General features: G+C 42.4%; 2 protein-coding genes across 2 annotated transcripts; one reads left to right on the forward strand and one right to left on the reverse strand.

The window, feature by feature from the left end:
- Positions 1–3,600: 3,600 nt before the first annotated feature.
- On the reverse strand, positions 3,601–4,159 carry LOC147625387 (uncharacterized). The gene is made up of 3 exons (XM_086819002.1): positions 3,956–4,159; positions 3,804–3,861; positions 3,601–3,710 (listed from the first exon to the last, which is right to left on the reverse strand). Exons 1-3 carry the CDS (start codon positions 4,146–4,148, stop codon positions 3,614–3,616), a joined length of 348 nt encoding a protein of 115 aa, XP_086675128.1. The 5' UTR covers positions 4,149–4,159; the 3' UTR covers positions 3,601–3,613.
- Positions 4,160–14,961: 10,802 nt separating this feature from the next.
- LOC147625388 (protein TIFY 10b-like) lies at positions 14,962–16,011 on the forward strand. The gene is made up of 4 exons (XM_086819003.1): positions 14,962–15,208; positions 15,300–15,489; positions 15,581–15,638; positions 15,742–16,011. Exons 1-4 carry the CDS (start codon positions 15,053–15,055, stop codon positions 15,836–15,838), a joined length of 501 nt encoding a protein of 166 aa, XP_086675129.1. The 5' UTR covers positions 14,962–15,052; the 3' UTR covers positions 15,839–16,011.
- Positions 16,012–18,633: the final 2,622 nt, after the last annotated feature.

The following is an 18,633-nucleotide window of genomic DNA, read 5'->3' on the forward strand; positions in this document are numbered from 1 at the left end:
AAACATTGTATAATCAGTTGTTCATTGTATCTCAGTTTCAGCCCAGTGACACTCCCACTTCTACAAGCATCTTCTAGAAACACCACCAAGGGGTGGGAAGCAATAGCAAATAAGAGGGGAGCAAGAGGGTAGCCTTGCCTTACAGATCTATTTACCTCAAACCCCACAACCACCGTCCCATTTAACAAGAAATTAGATTGCCCACCCCAAGTTAAGGTGTAAATACATGTTGCCATTTTAGTTCCAAATCCAAGTTTCTCCATCACTCTTGCAACAAAAGCCCAATGCACCCTATCATCATAAGCCTTTTGTAGATCCAATTGCAACATGATACATTTTTGCTAAGTTTTAAGGGCTACATCTCTTCCTAACATGGCTACAAAGATATTTTCATATATTGACCTACCCTTAGTAAACCCATGTTGTTTCTTAGAAATGACTTCTTCTAAAACGAGGGTAATTCTGAGAGCAATTGCCTTAGCCAATATCTTATAGACAATAGTCAACAGTGTGATGGGCCTCCAATACCTATTGCAGGCCAGTTTGCTTAGGGATTAGCTTCACAAGCCCTTATTTAAAGTCCATATCCATACTACCGAGTTAAAGGCTTTTCTACACATTTCCCAAACAATATTCTTTAGGGATGGCCAAAAAGCAAAAAAGAAATCCATAGACAAACCATCCCATCCAGGAGCCTTCTCCCTTCCTAATTTCAAGAGAGCAACCCATCACTCCTCAATATCAACATCCCTCTCCAGCCATCTAGCCTTGTTAGGGTCCACACTCTGTTTGATTAAGCCTAGAAATTTATCTTTTGCCTGAAACCTCCTGTGAGAACAGTCCTCCTTCAGGCTAAGGGTAGACCCCAAGAAATCTACCCATTTCCTAGCCATTTGTTCAATACTCTCCAGAGGTTGTCCATTCTCACATCCAAACTTCTCCCCACCACTTCCCTACTATTCCTCCCTTTGAAAAGTCTAAAAAGACAACTCTCTAGTTTCCTTTTATTATTGAAGGACTTCCATTTCACCCAGTTTCCCACCTCTCTAGCACATCTATCATCCTCTTGTTTTAACCTAGATTGGCATCTAAAGTAAAGATTAGTCTCCTCAGCAGTGAGTTTATCAATTTGCCTTTTCAATTTTAGACTCTCCAATTGCATTGCCCACATCTTCCCTTCTTGGCTCCTCTCCTCAACTTTTAGTTTGCCAACAACTCTGATGAAACCTTGCATTTCATTGGAGAACTGCCTCCATGATCCATCTGACATACCTCTCCTTTTCAACCTCCCAATGGCCTCCTCTGTGTATTCAACAAATAAATCATCCTTAAGAAGAAGGTTATTGACTCTAGGGAACTCAGTTAGTTCTAGTTTCTCTCACTGCTGGCAACCCAGCTCTATTTAAAGGGCATATGACCAGAGATGGTGGTGCTAAAATTTATGGAGACTCTCGGAGTGTGAGAGGGACCCATGATGCTTGTTGACTAAAGAATGTCACTCTGTCAATTCTGGAAGAGAAGGTGATATATTGCAGACTCAAATAAGTATGACTAAAGTTATCTCTCCAATCCCCTAGATTCCAACTATCACCCAATCCCAGATTACTTCCTTTTTATTTACCCATTAGAGTTGTACTTCCCCCACACCTATCCCACTAGTCTCTCAACCATTTTAAAATCACCCAAAAGGATGCAAGGGACCTGGAATTCAAATTGACAATCCAATTCCACATCTCACTCCTAATCTTGTGATTATGAGCCCCATAGATGTTAATAAGGCAGATTCTTTCCCCCCTAAACCAGAATTTCTATTATAAGAATCCTAATGTTAGGATGATTGGCAATAATACTAGGATTTTTATCATTTCTAACTATAGTCATAACACCGCTATACCCAAAATTTATCCCCCATACAACACCACCCAGTCCCTAAATCTATCATGGCTAAGGATATTACCAAAAAGATTATGCTCTTGGATAGCCATAACAGAAAATCCCCAATGCGTAACTAGCCCCCAAAAAGAAGCATTCTTTTTTTTATCCTTAATCCCTTTTACATTCCATGTGGTGCAGCCGAAAAATCCTATTGACTTATTCATGAGACAAAGCCGTTTCAGGGACCATATCAACTTCCTCACCTTCCCTAAGTGCCACTTCCTCTTTCTGGATCCCCTTCCAAGCTTCCTCAACGTGATAGTCAAACCTTTGCACCGAAGAAGGGCCACTATCCTCTTCCCTCAAGGGGTTATAGGGATTAGAGTACAGTAAAGGGGTTAGGCTACCTTGAGATTTGCTTTCTTTTACTTCTACCCTCGAAATAGTATGATCTCTTCTGGCTTCCTCTTTGGCCTGCCTAGCACTAATCTTCCCTTTTACTCCAACCCACTCCCTTTCAGACTGACTTTTTGATTTTCGTTGTCCATTACTTACTTAGTTTCGAGAAAATATTGCAAAACCTTACACACAACAAAAAAGTATTTGTAATATGCAATAATCACCCAGAAACTTTGAAATTCTTTCTCTCCACTTTTGGACAATGCTGAGCCCTCAACAAAAAAATCAATTTCCACATTGGCAACCTGATTTTATGAGAACAACAAACCTTGCTCCACTAGCCCCAACCTATCACTTCAGTTAGCCAACCACCATTTTAAGATTTTAGCACTTTGGCATTGGAGCGGTGGAAAACCTCTTTATAAAAATAATCATTTCTTAAGGAGCACTTATGCAATATTCTAGTCATTTTTAGCTTGCGTACCAGTCTAGTAATTACCATGTGCGTGTGTTGGATTAACCATTTTTTTCTTTTATTTAAAAAAAAGTAAAGTCTATATCATATAGTAAAAAAGGGATTAGAAAAAAAACACTTTTTTGAAGGCGGTAATGTTGAGAATGAAGCATAATTTAGGTGAAATACCTCTCTCTAGAGAAATGGGTTCATGGTGAATTTTTTGCAAATCAAATCAAAAGATGGCGGAGATTGCACATTTAGAATCTACTCATTGAGATCTTTCCAATGATATATAGTATGATGGAAAGTTTTGATTATTCAAGAAGTCCCCAAATTGGTGATGACGTATCATCGCCAATTTGGGGACTTCTTGAATATTCAAAATTGCTTATCATGCTATATATCATTGGAAAGGTCTCGACGAGTAGATTTCAAATGTCCAAACTCCACTTACTTTTGAGTTGATTTGTAAAAATTTTACCATTAGGCTATTTTTCTAGAGAGAGGAGGTGTAGAAACCTTTAAGGGGCAAAAATGAGAGTCCATATTTTGCCTAATGCCAGCAAACTATTGCACTTCGTCTTTCTAGTGTTTATTATAGGATTAGTAACTATGTGCATGTTGTGTTAACTATGGCTGCAAAATCAATGCTTCATACCTTCTTATGAATAAATTCACCAAATGATTTTGCCTGGTTAAAGAACTTGTATACGAAGTAAAGTATTTTTGGAGGGTCGACATGAAAAAAGAAAAAGGGAAAAGATAAAAAAGTGGTCACCCAAGACAATATATACATCACGACCTGGGAAGAGCTTGTGTAAGGAACATATGACACAAATCTGTGATTCGATGGGTAACTGTGGGGTATTCCTTCGTTTGTAGTCATGGGGAGGTAAGCTTCATGGTGGAAAGGCTTGAATTTTCTTTCACGGTAGTGCATGGCATTAAGCGACCCAGTGTAGCCACCTTGGATTGAACTCTGCAAGAGAAATACACACCTTCAATACTCCTAACCACTCAAAATCTCTCTCTTCTACCACGGACCTACAAAAGAAAAAAGCACGTAATAGACCTGTCTGCGCGATTCTGCAAAAAGCGTGCAAGCGATGCCTTCCTGGCGAATGGAAGTTCTGCGCCATAAAGCTTATAAGCGCAGAGAAATGAGAAGTGCACAAGAACGAAATGTGTAAAAATCGTGCAGTCAGACGGCAATTGCAAACGTACCAGCTCGGGATCGCTTGATTATAGGGTGATGGTGCTGCTGCTGCAGCTGCTTCTTTTGTGCCGGTGAGGACATGAATGATGTTATCGGTGAAGACGATGATGGGGGAGAGGCTCTACAACTGTTTGTTTGATTTGCGAGGAGGGAGGGTGTATTATGATGATCATCACTTCCGCCATTTGCAAGAAGCAGCATGATAGCGTTTACCTGCGGCGACCATTAATTAAAGCCTCAGAAACACATACATGACAATTAAGCACCTAATAAGTACGTTAATCTAACTGCCGAATACTGGCACATCTTCGTAAACGTTCACCATGCCCGAGTAGAAGATTGTAAGCTGGCCGGTTCTCACCATGGGGACTTGATCGGTACAAGGAGAGTCTGAAGACGGGCATGTGAGCCCACCAAGAAGATTAGGGTCTCAGTTCCTGCTGCCATCTTTAATCCTGATGATTTCAGGACTATGAAGAGGGGATTAGGGCTGAAAATGGAAGACCTCCCTTGGTATTTTTTTGGAAGACCAAAATGAAGCTTGGTCTTCCCCCTTGAAACAACACATAATGGTAGATCTTCACTATGCATCTCCAAAAAAATTTGAACTTCCCATAAACCATTAAGTAGAGCCTAGAAGCGTTTTATACACAAAATCTTAATATTCTTCTATACACCTTGAGTTTGTCTACAAATTTACATCATTATAATTTATGTGGAGTTATATACTAAGCTATGAGATCACAAAAATAAAAGTTTTAAAAGAGTTACAATACAAAAAAATATTAAAAATTAAATTTTGAACACAATGAAAAGAAATTCCATTTGTTGACGCATCTTGATTCCAACTTGCCCATCTTGAACAACGCAATGTATGCCAATGACATGTGGCACTTTCTCTTGCAATTTGGTAACAAGCACTCTATTGTTCACACCTCTCATACATGAGGCTCCATCCCAATGAGCTTTGCAAGAGACAAGCCCATTTCTTCGAAGAGGGTCATCAATGCATTGAACTTCGTTTGGGCTTTCCCATCATCCAATGGGAGCAAAGCCACGAACTTACAAGCACATGGACCATTACCTTCATCTTCTAGGTAAGTTATATACACGATCATGTGCTTTTCCAAGGTGAGATCCGTATATCATCGATCAACACCAAAAAGAATGGACTTTTTCCAATGGCTTTAAGGATTGCTCCCTTGCCGCTTTGAGAAACTCCATCCCGGAAGTTCTATTGGTATATACAGAATATTCATCATTGATGGGCATTCTTGGAGTACCCATGTATCGTAAGAACTCCATTGAGACTTGAAAAACTCCAAAGGCAAGTCCTCAACCGCAATGAAATACATTGTTTGCATAACACTTATGATGCGACTTTTCTCGACATCAACCATAAGCTCTGCATGCTTTTTAATTGGCAATACATCTTTGTGGCTTTTGAGCCTCCACCTTTGGGCAGCTAGCGTATGCGCATCCGATTCTGCATGCTTATCAAGAGCGAAAAGCTGAATGGTTGTAGCCCCCTCTTTACCATAAGGCTTATTCGTTCCAAATTCTTTACAGCACAAGCATCTTCGCACTCAGTACAGTAGCGTAGCACCGCATCCAGAGAGCTTTGCTCAGGGTTGCTTTGATGGTCTTTAACTTCAACCTAGCATCTCTCTCTCTCTCTCTCTCTCTCTCTCTCTCTCTCTCTCTCTCTCTCTCTCTCTCTCTCTTTCAGGTGGCAAGAAGTGTGCATGTACGGTGTGTGTGAGAGAGACATGGAGGTAAATGTTGTGCATCTCTCTCTCTCTCTCTCTCTCTCTCTCTCTCTCTCTCTCTCTCTCTCTCTCACACACACACACACACACACACACACACACACACACACACACACTCGCTCACTCAGTACAATAGCACAGCACCACATCCAGAGAGCTTTGCGCAAAACCTCGAACAAAGCTCTGGCTTTTTGACACTCTGGTTACGTCAGCTATGCTTTTATGGGGTGTAGGTATGGGGACCCTCAGTAGACCGTCATAGCCGATCTGGTAGTACGGATGGATGGAGGTATTTGGAGTCTCTATGATCTCTCTCTCTCTCTCTCTCTCTCTCTCTCTCTCTCTCTCTCTCTCTCTCTCTCTCTCTCTCTCTCTCTCTACTACAGAATGACATTGTGCGGGGCAATGCTCTAGTGGACATGTATGCCGAGAGAGAGAGAGAGAGAGAGAGAGAGAGAGAGAGAGAGCTGCAGCAATGTTGTCACATGGACTACATTAATAGATGGCTATGCCCAAGAGGGGCATAGCCAAAATGCTTTAGATTGTTTTGAACAAACGCAGCGTAAGGATGATTTGCCAGATGCGTACCTATTCACAACATAGAAATGGTACCACGATGGAGTGAAAATTTTGTGTCGTTGATGACTATAGGATAGCTTGATATCCCTATACCTACCTGAAGAGGTTCGAGCACAACAATGGCGTGATGATTGTCTTGCATTGTTGAGACCATCCATTTTGCATACCCTTCTTCCACAACCTAACAGTTGCCCATTTTGGGTTGATGTGAGCACGTATCTTCAGCAGTTAAAGAGAGGTGAGATTTAAAAATTTTAAAAATTAAAAAAATTAAAATAATAATTCTCAAAAAAACTATATATATATTCTCAAAAACTACATATATGTATATATAATATATATATATATATATATATAAGTGAGAATAACATATTATAAGAAGAGTTCTCATTTTGTTGTTGTACTTGTGTCCTTGCAAAATATTCTTATCAATGGCTTTTACTATTCAATTACCAAGTTCAGATCTATTCTTTTCTTTTGTAAGAGGCAAATTTGTAATAGATGTGAAGTACTTAAAGAACAAGTTGCACCTTTGTCTTTTAGTGCATAACATGGAAAGAGGCCCCTTTTCCATTATGTTTCCCTATAGTGTTCAACATCATGAGCTTCTACATATAAGGCTCCACATACCTAGCTAGGTGCGGTGGGGGGGCAGGGGTCCCCAGCCCCCTATCCATCGGGGCCAACAGCCCCTACCCCCCACCGTACGTAGCTAGGTATGCTATGCATCGTCTGCAGAAGCTCATGATGTTGTCGTAATCCTCAAAGTGGGAATTATAGTAGGAAAATGTCTAAAACTTCTTGTGAACGCCTTCAACTAAAAGAAAACCCTGGCAAGAACATCTAATGAAAGTTGCTTCTTCTGGGAAAGAGAGAACCCTTTGAGGATATCCATGAACAAAACTGCCTCCCCTATGAGCCGAAACCCAAGAAGAGGGCACCAAGGCAAAGGAGTCCATGAAAAACTTTTCGAAATAAGAAGCAACGAGAGAGAGAGAGAGAGAGAGAGAGAGAGAGAGAGAGAGAGAGAGAGAGAGAGAGAGAGAGAGAGATCACTAATGCCCTAGAGATGGCATCAGGTCACTAATTCCCTAGAGAGGGCATGAGATAGAGAGAAAATATGGTTTTGTGTGTGTGTGTGTGTGTGTGTGAGAGAGAGAGAGAGAGAGAGAGATCATCTTATAGTTCTGTTGCTTCTTGCCATTGGCCCATTTGAAGGAGGGATCTCTATTTTGGGAGAGAGACAAGAGAGAGGTAGATTCCACTCACCAGTGATTCTCTAGGTTGTGTCAGAGTGGGCACTTCCTTACAACAACCATGGATAGTCGTAAACATGGTGCATTTCTGTGATGGCCCTTGGGAAATGGTTGGAAAGGTGCTCCAGGGTGTGCCATAGATAGAGGAGTGTTGCTCAGTAGTAGCACAGAGAGAGAGAGAGAGAGAGAGAGAGAGAGAGAGAGAGAGAGAGAGAGAGGTGTTCATGTGACATAAAGAGAGAGAAATGCTCAACCTTAGTTAAAAAATTTATGAACCTTAAAAAATATATATATTTTAAAGCCATGCCCACTAGTGTGAACTTTTTTAAATTTGAAAAAAAGGGGTTTCCCATCGACACCGTTTCTGTAAGATGAGAGTTCTGAGCATTTTTGGGAGCTAGCCCTTACAACCATCCATGACATCCAGCTTTACAGGGAGTTGTACCCATTCAAAAAAGACGTTACCATGCTACTACATCAAAGCCTAGATCTTTTCATTCCTAGACATTAAGAAAGCTAGAACCTAGTGAAACAGGCTATAAGCCCTTCCCATGGAGACATACCTAGCTTTAGGGGAGCTAGACCTCTCTGATGAAGAGCTTCTACGAGGCGAGCCCCTCAACCAAGTTGACATGGTCTCTACATCACACAGCTCGCTGCAAAGCTCGAGGCGCTAACAATCTCCTTCTTCTTCATTCTTTCAACATGCATGCAGCTACATGCATGTCAACTCTCCACACCTGTATGTCGCCTCTCCACACCTACTTGCACGTCATCAATACTCGACAGTCCCACACATGAAGGGGGAAAGGACACCCTAAAGTGCAGGAGACCCTTCATTTCCAAAAAATAGCATGAAAAACTATGGCCGGTGGGGCAAGGGCAGTAGGGTAGCCCGAGAGGCTCCCTTGGGCATGTTGCCACTTGGAGCAACGGCCCCCGGCTGCAGTGTCACCGCCCTCAAACCCTACCACAAAGGTAAAATCCCAAAATTCCAAAACCTATATGAACCTTAAAATCTTATATTTAAAGTTAGTATCACAAGGTAATTAATGAACAAACATTTTTTACACATTGTGGCCACCTATTAATATTCGTTCCCTACAATGGTACCTAAGTATAAGATGCTCCTTACTATGCCTCCTATCAAATTGGTTTTGTTATCAACACACAGTAAATGAACATAAAGCGTAATACTCCAAAGTAACATTTAACATTCCCCACTTGTGTGAGTTTTCCTATAAACCGGTTGTTGCAGGCACCCACACACTCCGTGCATGTGGAAGTTGAATTCCTACCCTAATCCAAATGGGCTTACACTAATCGACATGTAAGTAGTAACTTTTTAAGCCAACCCATCCTATCAAAAATACTAAATTGCTTCATATTCTTACACCTTAACTTTCCCATGCATCTTCGCCAAACTTATGTGAACAAAAGGATACTACCAAACTATGCAAACCACTATGCAAACCACTTACCAAACTATGCAAACCAAAGTACTTTTACAACTATACGATTCCTTAAAAAGCGTAAAAACTATACGATTCCTTAAAAACTATACGATTCCTTAAAAAGCGTAAAAACTATACGATTCCTTAAAAACTATACGATTCCTTAAAAAGCGTAAAAGAAGCTTCCCCATCTCGTGTGTGCCATTGTTTGTAAGAATTCACAGACGAAGGGAGTTCATCGAGTGAAGGAGAAGGCACACAGATTCGCCATCGCCACACAGGAAGGCAAAGGCAACAAGTCATTGCTATGTCTGTAAGGGAGGAGGCTAAATTGCCTTGCACTTGTAAGCGACGAGGCTAAATTGCACATAACATCAGAGATCAACTCTCGTCTACACCTGTGCTGGTAAACCTTGCAACGCCACATCACACAACAACTCGCATCTACGCCTGCACGATTCTATTATGGATCGTTCTCCATCGTCCCCCCCTTCTAGCAAGCGTGCAAAGCTTCAGGCCACTCAAGGTGCAACCTCACATTCTGCATCTTCTCCTCTTAATACAGGTGCCTTACAATTCCCTTTCTCCCCAAAGCAAATTAATAGACAGTCTACTTTTGTTTACATTTTTGCCAGCATTGGCCAGGACGTGAAAGGAAGACGCGAGAAGTTGGTGAGTCGGCGGGTGATGCACAGCTGCAGATGAAAAGAGAAGTGGCCGCCTTGTTTGTTTTGGTTCTCGGGCGCAGCCGCCCGCAGGCATATGCTGTGAGGAAGCCGCCTTGTGGTGGTAACGCTGCGTGGAGGCGCAAGGGGCCCGTTCGTGTTGGTGTGTAGGGACAGAGAGTCGCCTAGGAGTGGAAACCTTGGAGCTGTGGTTGGCGATACCAAAGACAGAGGAAGCGGCTGACTACATCTTGAAAGAAGGCGCCAACTAGCTGCTGCAGAGAGACTCGCTGGCGTCAAAGGTGACGAGCTGACAAAGAGGATAGGCTGGCGGTGACTGTTCGACGAGAAGAACTGGTAGTGAAGGTGCCCTTTTGTTTGTGTGTGGCTAGGCGCAACTGCAGCTCTGCAAGGAAAGCGAGGGCGGCTGGTAGCACAAGAGGAAGAGGAAAGCTTGAAGCTGTCTAAAGTGAAGAGTCGTGTGGCTGGTGGACGTGAGAGAGGCTGGATGCCCAGGAGGGCTCGCGATCAGTGGAGGTTCGCCGTGAAGAAAGGAGAGGGAAGCGTGTGGAAGGCTGGCGGCTGTGAGGAGGTCGCCTAGAAGACAGAGCAGGAGACAAGGGACATGCAGAGGCTGGTGGGGCTGATAGCACGCCAAAGAGAAGGGTTCAAGGGACATGTAGAGGCTGGTGGGGCTGATAGCACGCCAAAGAGAAGGGTTCAAGGGGCAGGTGTGGTGCTTGGGTTTGAAGTGACTGGCAGAGGATCAGCACACAGAGAGAGAGAGAGAGAGAGAGAGAGATGTTTGGGTAGCTGCTGCTGGCGACACACACAGAAGTGCTGGGCTGCAGAGAGTTGAGGGTTAGCTGGTGGGGCGCCCTCTGAAGAGAGAAGTGGCCGGGTTCTTTCTGGTGTGGTTGGCACAACACGCAGGTGAGAGGTTCGCGGTGATTGAGGATGTGGTGTATCCTCTCGACAGTGAGACAGGTCAGAGTGTTGATGTGTTTGTGGTTGCAAAGGCTTGGTCGTCAGACGCAAGGTTGAATTCCTAAGGTAGTGTGGCCGTGGTGGAATTCCCTTGGCAGTAAATCCAGGCCTGAGTGCTTGTATGGTTGTGTGAGTAAGGCTTCTATGTCGAGAGAAGCTTGTATGAAGTGTTTTCTGGGAATATATTGCTGGGTGTTTACTTTGTCTATGGTGCCCCTGTATTGTCGTGTCTTTCTGGCATGGGTGGTGTGGTGAATTGTGAGAAGTGTTCCAGCCGGTGGCTGGTGGTGCCTCCGTTGTGTTGTTATTTTCCAAGTTTGGGAGGTGAAGGGCTATAGAGGCGTGGTCTTTTCTTCTTTTTTTCACCTCACATTCTTTCTGGTGCCCCTACTGAGGAGAGCTCTGGTGTTGTTCTTTGCCTAGAAGGATGTATGTCCCACTGAGGAGAGCTCAAGGATTGTTACAGGTTTTCATGATGTGGTCTTATCCAGAATTTCATGGCAGGAAGGGTGAAGATGTGGTTGACTTTTTGGAGAAAATGGAGTTGGCATGCATTAGCAATCGTGACAGATGAAGAGTAGGTTTTGAAGCTGATAAAGATTTTTTTGAAAGGAGATGCCCGAAGCTAGGGCTTAAGGATTTTGAAGTACAGGATGCGGCATGTGAGCTACATGTTTTGACCTTAGACAGGTTGAAGGAAGGCCTTTTGGAGTGGAGGATTCTAGTGTGCTTTGGCAGGAGTTGAGCATCTTGAAGCAGGTCCATGGGCAATCACTGAATGATTTTATGAAGGTATTTACATGTTTGTGGAGTAAGTGGTGTATGACATTAAAGCAAGAAGTTCCTCCTATGTTTTTGAAGAAGAGCTTGTTTATTGATGGTTTGTTACCCCATTTAAAGGTCAGGGTTGAGTTGAAGAATCCCAAGTCATTTGATGATGCAGTTAGGGTTGCTAAGGAAAAGGAAGGCAAGATTTTGAAGCAGATGGAGATGGGTATTTATCCGTATGAAGATGTTGTGTCTGCAAGGGATATGCATGTAAATTTGGTTGAGGTGGATGAGTCCTATGTAAAGTTTGATTAGATAGGAGCCTCAAAGGCCTATACAGGTACAAAGGGGGATGTTTTATGTGCCTTCTGATTTTTTTCCAAAGTCTTTAAAGCATGTGAAAGTGGATGAAAAGCAGGTGAAGGAGCAAAGTGAAGATCTGTGTTTGATGCATGATGTGGATGTAGCTAAGGCCCCTATCGATGATGCGATTGAAGCTAAGGTTGTGCAGGATGAAAAGCAGGATGAGGAATCTGGATCAAGGTTTGAGACTTTTGCAGATGAGGAGTTGCCACTGGATTCTTCTTTGGATTTGGACATCGTGGCTGTAACAGTGATCTGGATGACATGCATGCACATGGAAGTAAAGAGGATGATGCCTTGGGATTGGCTGCTGATAAGAAGGAAGAGGAGCTAGATACAGAATGCTTTGAGGATGATTGTTTGCTAGATTCTACAAGGGAGGAGGATGGGGTAGAGACTTGTGATGAAGTGAAGATGATTTGTAATGCGGATGTGGAGAGCATGGAGGAAGATCCTATTATTATGGATTTTCTTGGACAGCTTGATGGTGGTATGGTACCTGCGATGAATGATGTGGATGTTTTTCCATTGGATGTCCGCTCGAGGTGATATCAGCTCTTTGATGGCTTTGAATGTGTGCGCGTCCCAAGTACAATGGGCACTAGCAGGTCGTGTTGAAAGTGTGTGAAAACATGGGGAGCAATTAAAGATTAAGGGGCCAAGGTAGCATTGACCATTGGTGTGAAAAGCATTGATTGTGGCCATCTTCTAGGCCTTAGAAGAAAAATATAAAAATAATAATATTAATGTGGCCAATAAAGCAAAGGCCACATGGCTGTTTACATTTTTGCCAGTGTTGGCCAAGCACGTGAAAGGAAGACGCGAGAAGTTGGCGAGTCAGTGGGTGATGCGCAGCCTACAGATGAAAAGAGAAGTGGCCGCCTTGTTTGTTTTGGTTCTCGGGCACAGCCGCGCAGGCATATGCTGTGAGGAAGCCGCCTTGTGGTGGTAACGCTGCGTGGAGGCGCAAGGGGGCCGTTCGTGTTGGTGTGCAGGGACAGAGAGTCGCCTGGGAGTGGAAGCCTTGGAGCTGTGGTTGGCGATACCAGAGACAGAGGAAGCGGCTGACTACATCTTGAAAGAAGGCGCTGACTAGCCGCTGCAGAGAGACTGGCTGGCGTCAAAGGTGACGAGCTGGCGAAGAGGATAGGCTGGCGGTGACTGAGAAGAACTAGTAGTGAAGGTGCCCTTTTGTTTGTGTGTGGCTAGGCGCAACTGCAGCTGCAAGGAAAGCGAGGGCGGCTGGTAGCGCAAGAGGAAGAGGAAAGCTTGAAGTTGTCTGAAGTGAAGAGTCGTGTGGCTGGTGGATGTGAGAGAGGCTGGATGCCCAGGAGGGCTCGCAACCAATGGAGGTTCGCCGTGAAGAAAGGAGAGGGAAGCGTGTGTGGAAGAGGAAAGCTTGAAGTTGTCTAAAGTGAAGAGTCGTGTGGCTGGTGGACGTGAGAGAGGCTAGATGCCCAGGAGGGCTCGCGACCAATGGAGGTTCGCCGTGAAGAAAGGAGAGGGAAGCGTGTGTGGAAGGCTGGCGGCTGTGAGGAGGTCGCCTAGAAGATAGAGCAGGAGACAAGGGACATGCAAAGGCTGGTGGGGCTGATAGCACGCCAAAGAGAAGGGTTCAAGGGGGGCAGGTGGTGCTTGGGTTTGAAGTGACTGGCAGAGGATCAACACAGAGAGAGAGAGAGAGAGAGAGATGTTTGGGTAGCTGCTGTTGGCGACACACACAGAAGTGATGGGCTGCAGAGAGTTGAGGGTTAACAAGTGGGGCGCCCTCTGAAGAGAGAAGTGGCCGAGTTCTTTCTGGTGTGGTTGGCACAGCATGCAGGTGAGAGGTTCGCGGTGATTGAGGATGTGGTGTATCCTCGGCAGTGACAGGTCAGAGTGTTGATGTGTTTGTGGTTGCAAAGGCTTGGTCGTCAGACACAAGGTTGAATTCCTGAGGCAGTGTGGCCGTGGTGGAATTTCCTTGGCAGTAAATCCAGGCCTGAGTGTTTGTATGGTTGTGTGAGTAAAGCTTCTGTGTCGGGAGAAGCTTGTATGAAGTGTTTTCTGGGAATATATTGCTGGGTGTTTACTTTGTCTATGGTGCCCATGTTTTGTGCTGTCTTTCTGGCATGGGTGGTGTGGTGAATTGTGAGAAGTGTTCCAGCCGGTGGGGCTGGTGGTGCCTCCGTTGTGTTGTTATTTTCCAAGTTTGGGAGGTGAAGGGCTATAGAGACATGGTCTTTTCTTCTTTTTTTCACCTCACAATGAGCATTAGTTATGATATATATATATCACTCTTTTACTAGAAAACTATAAAGAGACATTCTCTTAATACAAAGCCTACTTCATCTTTCTTTTTTTTAACATTTTTTTACTCTCTGAAAACTCTATAAAGAGACATTCTCTTAATACAAAGCCTATTTTATCTTTTTAAAAAAAGAGATATTCTCTTACTCTTTGATAACTTAGGGCCTACTCTCACAATAAAGTGAAGTCTAGTAGCCTTTCATAAAAAAAATTAGCTATTTTACAAGAACCTCTCATGAACAAAATACATAGCAATGAATCATGATAGCATACCTAGCAAGGTCAAGGCAGCCTGCAGAGGGCGCGCCGATCGACGGCAGAGGGCGGGCTGAGCCTTGAGGCAGATGGTGGACTGTCGAGCCGCAGAGGGCGAGCTTGAGGCAGAGCTAAGAGGGCGTCAACGGGGTCGCTAGTTGCAAGAGAAGTGGGAGTCTAGTGAGAGTCGTGAGGCCGCGAGGGGCCCAAGGGTTTTAGAATTTAGACGATTATACAGTTCATTACTTTACAAACTTCAAAGGTATGTATCATGTATGGATGATGGGCGACCGGGCTAATTTAAAAATTGGCCTTCCACAGTTTGGAAGAATTAGTCCAGGAAGACTTCTCCCTAACCTAGGTCGTCCCAAGCAAAAATAATTTTTATATTGGTCTTCCCGTAGTCTGCAAGACAATATTGAGCTTGGTTTTCTTTTGCAAACCAAATTTTTTAAAAGACTTTTGTAGCGGCTTCAAGGACCAAAGATTAAAGATTACTTTGGAAGACTTCCATTTTTCAGCAGTGCTTAGGTGGATAAATTATTACACGTGCGGCATTGTGGCAGAGGTAGCCAAATTGCCATTGCGCGTTGCGATTCGATTTCATAGGCCCTTTACATCATTAAAGAAGCAACCTCGCCTTTCCGTGACCCGCCTGTCCATCCTCCCGATTTGGGTGAGCCTCCCCTCTTCGTCGTCCCGAAATCATCAGGATTAAAGATGGCAGCAGGAACTGAGACCCTAGATCTTCTGGGCGGGCTGACATGCCCCTTTTTCTCTCCTTGTACCGATCAAGTCCCCATGGTGGCAACCGGCCAGCTTACAATCTTCTACTCGGGCCTGGTGAACGTTTACGAAGATGTGCCAGCACACAAGGTATAAGTATTCGGCAGTTAGATTAACGTACTTATTAGGTGCTTAATTGTCATGTATGTGTTTCTGAGGCTTTAATTAATGGTCGCCGCAGGTAAACGCTATCATGCTGCTTCTTGCAAATGGCGGAAGTGATGATCATCATAATACACCCTCCCTCCTCGCAAATCAAACAAACAGTAGTAGAGCCTCTCCCCCATCATCGTCTTCACCGATAACATCATTCATGTCCTCACCGGCACAAAAGAAGCCGCAGCATCTTGCAGTCAAGCGGTCCCAAGCTGGTACGTTTGCAATTGCCGTCTGACTGCATGCTTTTTACACATTTCCTTCTTGTGCACTTCTCATTTCTCTGCGCTTACCTTTATGGCGCAGAACTTCCAGTCGCTAGGAAGGCATCGCTTGCACGCTTTTTGGAGAAGCGCGCAGAGAGGTCTACAGTAAATCAGTTACCTGCTTTTTCTTTTGTAGTTCCGCGGTAGAAGAGAGAGATTTTGAGTGGTTAGGAGTATTGAAGGTGTGTATTTCTCTTGCAGAGTTCAATCCAAGGTGGCTACACTGGGCCGCTTAATGCCATGTACTACCGTGAAAGAAAATTTAAACCTTTCCACCATGAAGCTTACCTCCCCATGACTACAAAAGACACAGTTACCCATCGAATCACAGATTTATGTCATATGTTCCTTACACAAGCTCTTCCGAGGTCGTGATGTATATATTGTCTTGGGTGACCACTTTTTTATCTTTTCCCTTTTTCTTTTTCCATGTAGACGCTCAAAACATTTCGAAAAATTTTACTTTACTTCGTATACAAGTTCTTTAACCAGGCAAAATCATTTGGTGAATTTATTCATAAGAAGGTATAAAGCAGTGATTTTGCAGGCATAGTTAACACAATATGCACGTAGTTACTAAACCTGTAACCTATAACGTAGTGACGAAGTGCAGCAGTTTGCTGGCTTCATTCTCAACACTACCGACTTCAAAAAAGTCTTTTTTTTTCTAATCCCTTTTTATTATATAATATAGGCTTTGCTTTTTTTTTATAAATGGTTAATCCAACAGACGCACATGGTAATTACCAAACCGGTACGCAAGATAAAAATGACTAGAATACTGCATAAGAAATGATTATTTTTATAAAGAGGTTTTTCACCACTCCAATCCCAAAGCGCAAAAAGCTTGAAATGGTGGTTCCTAGCTGAACTGATAGGTTGGGCCTATGTGAGCTGGCAACCAAGGTTTGAGGTTCTCATAAAATCAGATTGCCACTAGTGCGGGAATTGTTTTTTTTTGGTTGAGGGCTCAGCATTGCCCAAAAGTGGGGAGAAAGAATTTCAGATTATTGAATATTACAAACACTTTTTTGTCGTGTGTAAGGTTTTGAAAGAATTTCAAGTTTGTTGGTGATTATTGCATATTACAAATACTTTTTGTTTTGCAATATTTTATTGTGTGTAAGGTTTTTGCAATATTTTATTAAAAGACTTCTGTAGCAGCAGTGGAGGGGATGATTGGCTACCGCTCAGGCCTTAAATTTGATGCCTAATGTAAGGCTTCATGGAAAAAAAATGAAGCTTTGGAGTCCACAAATGGGCTTCAAATTGCAACCTTATACAAAATTTTGGGATTCATAATCTCTCTCTCTCTCTCAGTAGTCTCCATATAAAAAAATCTGTACTATATCTAGACTATAATATATAACTTCTAATATAGTACTAAGTTACCTTTATATAAAAATTTTATAAGATATCTAAACTATAACACTATAATATATATACTATAATACTATATATACTATATATATATATATGTGTATGTAAAGATATATATTTGCACTGTATTATATATATATACTATATAGTATATATATTATAATTTATATACTATATTTTTTTGAAGCCTTGGTGATTTAGGAGGGCTTCAATTTGAAGCCTTGCATGAAAAATTGGGCTTCATGGTTGAAGCCTTTAGAATATTGCAGGGCTTCATTTGAAGCCCTGCACAGCCATTGAAGCCCAAAACGGGCTTCAAATTTAAGCACTGCTACCGCTACCACAATGCCGCACGTTCCAACGTCTACCACAATGCCGCACGTGTAATAATTTATCCGCCTAGAGGCTAGAGGTCGAGAGAGAGAGAGAGAGCGCGGGCGGGGCGAGAGAAATGTGCGTTATATATCGTTAGTCAACTTGTCCATGTCGCGTGCCACTTCTTGTTTTCTTTGGAGAGGGAGAAACGTGCGAGGATTCTGTATTCAACCGCGGGGGTTGATTCGAATTCATGGCCTGTATTTACGACACGAACATCCTATCGATTGGCAGTCTCCTCACCATCCATTTCGTATTTTTTGGGGTTGTAACCTTATCACTTTGAATTCTGACTCACATGACTCATGGGTTCTACTAATATTATGTTCTTATAATGAATACATAGCCTTCATTTTTGGTATATACATACGAGCTCATCCAATTCCGTAGATGGCTGTTTTTCAAACTAGATAAAGACTTCTAGGAGTTTTAAGTAATATTATATTTGCATTGTGAATAGAGAACATGGAACATACATTTGTGATCGTCAAGTTGTGTACATGCCTTATGGGCTATTTTCAAACTCGATAGATATCAATAGTAAATTTTCTTCAAAAGATAAACAATCTTTATAGCTCAAACTTGATCAGTTTATAATGTGCATCAAGTAAATTTGTCAATCAAATGTCTTTTTCTAAAAACATTCTTTATGATCTTGTAAATGGTGAATGGGTAGAAGTATGGTAAGGCGGACCCAAAAGTAGTGTATCAATTTTTTAGGTAGTAAAGCACTCTTATTGGTATCTTTTAGTAAAGTAAATCGAAGGAATCTCAAACATAGGCTATTTTTAAAAAAAATACATAATTTCACATAATATTTAAAATGTTAAGTCGAAGAATATTGAGTGCTTTGTGAGGCACCTAACCCTACTTTTACCCAGATCACGTGCACGATTACTTATCTATATGTATATTTCTACAAATTTATTTCAAATTCTTAGGGTGAAGTATGAACTAAAGTGATAGAGACTATAAGGACTTTCAAAAGAAGGGAAGTTTGATTATAATTCTAGGTGCAAACGAAATCCACATTTGATTGTTTACTTGTATACACATTTTAAAAAAGACATACAAGTGCCACGTACCTAGTAAATGATTTACTTCTGAAACTTTCCTTTGTATTCATCAACAATATCTAGAATGAATGCAATAAGAAGTATAAATCAAAGACTATTGATAAAATTAGAAACTTTCCTTTGTATTCATGAATGTAAAATGGGTATAAATCAAAGACTATTGATAAATTAGAAATTTAATAATGATTCACTAATTAGTGTGAAAATCCAAAGATATTCAAATACCTTCGGATTCATCAACAATAGAATCATGAATGTAATA

This window comes from Cibotium barometz, chromosome 24, assembly GCF_041138505.1.
Source record: "Cibotium barometz isolate CiBa-2024 chromosome 24, ASM4113850v1, whole genome shotgun sequence".
NCBI classification, from domain to species: Eukaryota; Viridiplantae; Streptophyta; class Polypodiopsida; order Cyatheales; family Cibotiaceae; genus Cibotium; species Cibotium barometz.